The following is a 4515-nucleotide window of genomic DNA, read 5'->3' on the forward strand; positions in this document are numbered from 1 at the left end:
CAGCCTCTGGGCTCCCCTCGGGCCTATCAGGAGACGCGCGTGCGCGGAGGACCCGAAGGAGCCTCTGAGTCGTTCGCAACGAGCTGCGCATGCTCACCACTCGCTGACAGGCTTGGGACCTGCGAGCCCGCAGCATCTGCAACTAGGCCCTGCATCCCCGCTGGGCATCCCGCGCCCATCATGACGGCTCATTCCTTTGCCCTTCCGGTCATCATCTTCACCACATTTTGGGGCATTATCGGCATCGCCGGGCCCTGGTTCGTGCCGAAGGGACCCAACCGCGGGTAAGGAAGACGCGCTGGTTCTGGCTTCCTGCAGACCCCACCCCTATCCCCAGGCCAGACTCGCCCCTCCAACCCCCGGCGGTGTCCTTCTGCGCTGCAGCCCTGCACCACGGGGATGCCCCCAGCAGGTCTGCGCACCTGGGCCCCGTGCAGCCCCGGGACAGGCGGGAGGAGGCAGGAGCAGGCCACGTTGCACAAGAGCCCCATGCAGTCTCTCCACTCCTCACCCGCTCTGTGACACTGAGCAAATGCCAGGCCTCAGTTTCTTCATAGTGAAATGGAGGTAAGGACGACCCCTGCTTTATAAGGCCGCTGTGAAGTTACTCGAAGTAACGCACAGAGCAGTTTATGGTTCCTCTCTTGCACCGAGTCATTTAAACTGGCATTATTTTTGTAAGGTTCCTTAGGTTTCTCCACCATTCACGAGTTCCTGCTTTGTACTGGCAACTGTAAGATGCTCGACCTTTGCCCACAAGTCTGTGGTCTTGCTGGGCACTGTCTACCCAGTGCCCAGCCAGGACTGGCCCTGACAAGCTGCTTAGGAATGTTGAAAGAAGGTATCAAGCACTAATCTCTCAGCACCAACTTGAAGTGCCTTAGAACTGAGGTCTAAGGCCCTGCTTACCTTAGTTTTACTGTTGGCTGGAGGCTGCTTGGACTGTTGACTTTGCCATTATTTCTAAAAGTCTGCAGAGCTCCAGGGCCCCACACCTTCACTCTGTGTGTTTGTTTTTGTACCCAGGGATAGTCTATCTCCAAGCTACATCCCCAGCCCTTTTTATTTTTTAACAAGTTCTCATTAAGTTGCTGAGACGCTCACTAAGTTGCCGAGGCTGGCCTTGAACCTACGGTCCTCCTGTCTCAGCCTCACAACTACTGGAATTACAGGTATAAACTACCATAACTGGCTTCCTGCAAATCTTTTTTTTTTTTTTTTTCAGTAGTGGGGATGGAACCCAGGAGCATTCTACCTCTGAGCTACACCCTAGCCCTATTTTTTTATTTTTTATTTTGAAACGGTCTCCCTGACTTGCAGAGGACCTCACTAAGTAGCTGAAGCGTTCCGCAAACCGTGATCCTCCTGTCTTAGCCGCCCAAGTACTGGGGTTACAAGCATGCGCCACCACGCCTGGCTTCCTGAAAATCTTGATGAGTTTTTCTTGAGTCTAACCAATGTCTCTCCGGTTTCATTTTAAGCTTCTGTCTTTAGTCTTCTTCCAGTGATGCAGAGTAGCTAGTCCATGTGCTCTATTAATTATTCAGCCTCAGAAATAATTCATTCTTCTTGCTTCTTGCCCCATCTCTGGTCCATTACTTTTCTTTGTCCGGTGAATTCTGAATTCCTGAGGCCGTGCCCCAGTCGGCTCCCACGGGTGCAGCTCTGGGTAGTGAGTGCCTTTCCCAGCATGCCTGCATTAAGATGGAGAAGTAGAAGGTATGGAGAAGGAGCTGAAGGGGAGAAGTTGCACCGTGCCTGGATGCAGGCAGGGTGGGCCTCCTGCCGAGGCAACACTTCAGGTTGGTATTTGACATCCTGCAGTTCTTACCTGCATAGGACCCAACCTCCTGTGCCCAGGCAGCACGAGGAAGGCCAGTGGGAACAGAGCCAGGCCGGGAGCTCTTTCTCCGGCCCTGGCCAGGCCCCTGCGGGTGCGGCTCCACCCTGCCTGACTCGTGTTTTTTCTGTTGCAGGGTTATCATAACCATGCTGGTCACCACGGCTGCGTGCTGCTACCTCTTGTAAGTCCCGCTCTGCTCAGCTGTCCGCTCTTCCTCCCCCGCCCACTCTTTCCTCTCTCGGGGTAGTAAACACCCCCTGAGAGCTGAACCTATAAACCAGGCGTGGAGGCCGCGTGGGCTGGGGGTCACAGGGCAGCCTGGGCGTTGCAGGGAGTCGTCGTGAGCTCCGGCTCTGCCACCCAAGCGTCAGCTGCACGAGCGAGCTGTCCAACACCCCTGGGCCCAGTTTTCTCACCTGTGGGATGAATGGGTTGGGCAGCTCAGTGGTGTCTGGCCGACTGGGGATCGAAATGGGCCATGGATGGTGTGTTCAGACAGTTTGCAGGCTCCATCTCCAGCAGATCTCAGCCCTCAAGTGTGCGCCTAGGAATCTGTGTTTTTAATGAATGCCCTCAGACACAAGAATGCAGTTGGTGTAGAACCAGTAAGCAGAGGAGCAGGAGCCTTCAGACTCGGGGAAGACACCCTGGGGAGATAGGAAGGTGCTAAGGTGCACGGATCTGCCCGGTGTGCAGGAATTAGCTCCCGACCCTTGGTCGCACATATTCTCTTCCTAACACCGCCATTCCCAATAGCTGTCCCCTCTTAACAACAGCAAAAACAAAGGCTCCGTCTAGTGTGCTCCGTGGCTCCATGTTTAAATCACCCTGCTTGCCAAACCAAGGGATAAGTTCAATTTCTAGTTTCGGGGACAGCTTCTCATGTTGTTAATCAAATCGCCGTACGCCTCTGGGGGTTTCCATCTTCTACACCTTGGCATTTTTATTTTTTAATTTTTTTTTTTTTTTTTTTTTTTTTTTGGTGGTACTGGGGTTCCTGGAAGCCCTTCTACCTCCGGGCTACACTCCCAGACCTATTTTTGCATTTTTATTTGGAAACAGGGTCTCCTAAGCCAGCGCGCGGGGCTAGCTTCGAACCTGCGCGATCCTCCTGTCTCTGCCTCCCAAGCGCGGGGATTACAAGCGTGCGCCACCACGCCCGGCTATTTTTTAATATTTTTTAATGGTACTGAGTAGTGAACCAGGGCCTCTCACACGCTAGGCAAAGACCTTTCCACTAAGCTACACCCTCAGCTCTCACCCAGGCAGGCCTCGAACTTGCGATCCTCCTGCTTCCGCCTCCCAGGTAGCTCAGATTAAAGGCGCGTGCCACCGGGCCTGGCTATCATTGTTTTTATGGGTGAAGCTTGGCATAGCTGGGCACTCTTAATTCAGAACAGTCCAAACTGATGGGGCGCAGTTGGGTTCCCGGGGAGCTCCTGGCTGAAGGACAGAGGTGGCTCAGCTGCCTAACACCCATGGGCCCAGTTCTGGAGACCCACTCACCGCTCTCTCTGCTCACCAGCAGCTCCTGCTGTGGGGTACTCACTCCATCTTGCTCCTGAGCAGAAGTGACTCCAGGCTGGGTGTAGCTCAGCGGTAGAGCACTTGCCTAGCATGCGTGAGGCCCTGGGTTCCATCACCAATGCCATGAGGAAAAAAGGCGATTCTGTCATGGCTCCCCCAAGCCAGAGCTTCCCTGCCCCATCCACGTGGGGACTGGGGACCCCAGGCCAAGGGTGTATGTGTGTACCTCCTCCCCGGTCCGGCCCCAACTCAGGGACCTTACAAATCTCCAGACAACCAAAGCCCACGAACCCCAGCGTAGCAGCCATGCCTGCTGGAGTGTGTGGGGTTCCCAGGGCCCTTCACACACACACACACACACACACACCCCGAGACACAGGCCCTGCCACCCCCTGGGTTGGCCGCATGCTCCCTGGGAGAGAAGAGTGGCCAGGGGCTCTCCTGGTGCGTAGGTGGGGTCCTTCAGTGGCCACCCCCTCCCTCTGCTGTCCCTGGCAGCTGGCTCATCGCCATCCTGGCTCAGCTGAACCCACTGTTCGGGCCCCAGCTGAAGAATGAGACCATCTGGTACGTGCGCTTCCTGTGGGAGTGAGCAGCCGCCGCCTCCGCCCAGGTACCACGCGGGGCTCTGCGGGGGGCGGGGGGGGGGAGGCCAGGAGAAGAGTTCTTGCTGGATTAGTTCTTGTTTGCTGAGCCAAAGAAGGCTAAGCACCAACTCCCTGTCACCTGGGCAGCCACCAGGGGCACAAGATGGGACCCCCAGTCCCCATCCTCAGCCTCCGGCACGGTGTGCCCACCCACAGGCGGTGGGGGAGGCGAAGGTGGAGCCTTAGAGCGTGGGAACCCGCCCGGGCAGAGGCCGTGGCAGGGTGAGCTGAGTGGCCAGGCAGGGCCGGGCCCTGGCGGGCTCTTCAGGGAGCGGGAGAGCAGGGGCCCCACAGAGAGGCCCTGACCCTTCACTCGTGCGTTTCAGGTGCCCGGCTCCCTGGACGATCTTGGCTCAGTGTCTCTGGCGACCCTTCGTCCCTGCCCTTCCCACACAGCTGCCCTGGTCCCTCTGCGCTTCTTCCTGCCGGCACCTTGAGGTCCACACCTCCGGGGCCCTCCTGGTTTAAGGACGGCCCATCTTCCCAGGCAGTCAGGGC

At 56.8% G+C, this 4515-nt stretch overlaps 1 protein-coding gene across 1 annotated transcript; it reads left to right on the plus strand.

Moving 5' to 3' along the window:
• Nucleotides 1-180: 180 nt before the first annotated feature.
• Nucleotides 181-3962, plus strand: ATP6V0E2 (ATPase H+ transporting V0 subunit e2; the record flags this gene model as incomplete). The annotated part of the gene is made up of 3 exons (XM_080701358.1): nucleotides 181-284; nucleotides 1977-2024; nucleotides 3869-3962. 3 exons carry the CDS (start codon nucleotides 181-183, stop codon nucleotides 3960-3962), a joined length of 246 nt encoding a protein of 81 aa, XP_080557484.1.
• Between the last annotated feature and the right edge of the window lie 553 nt (nucleotides 3963-4515).

Source organism: Muscardinus avellanarius, assembly GCF_963383645.1.
Source record: "Muscardinus avellanarius genome assembly, chromosome: 9".
NCBI classification, from domain to species: domain Eukaryota; kingdom Metazoa; phylum Chordata; class Mammalia; order Rodentia; family Gliridae; genus Muscardinus; species Muscardinus avellanarius.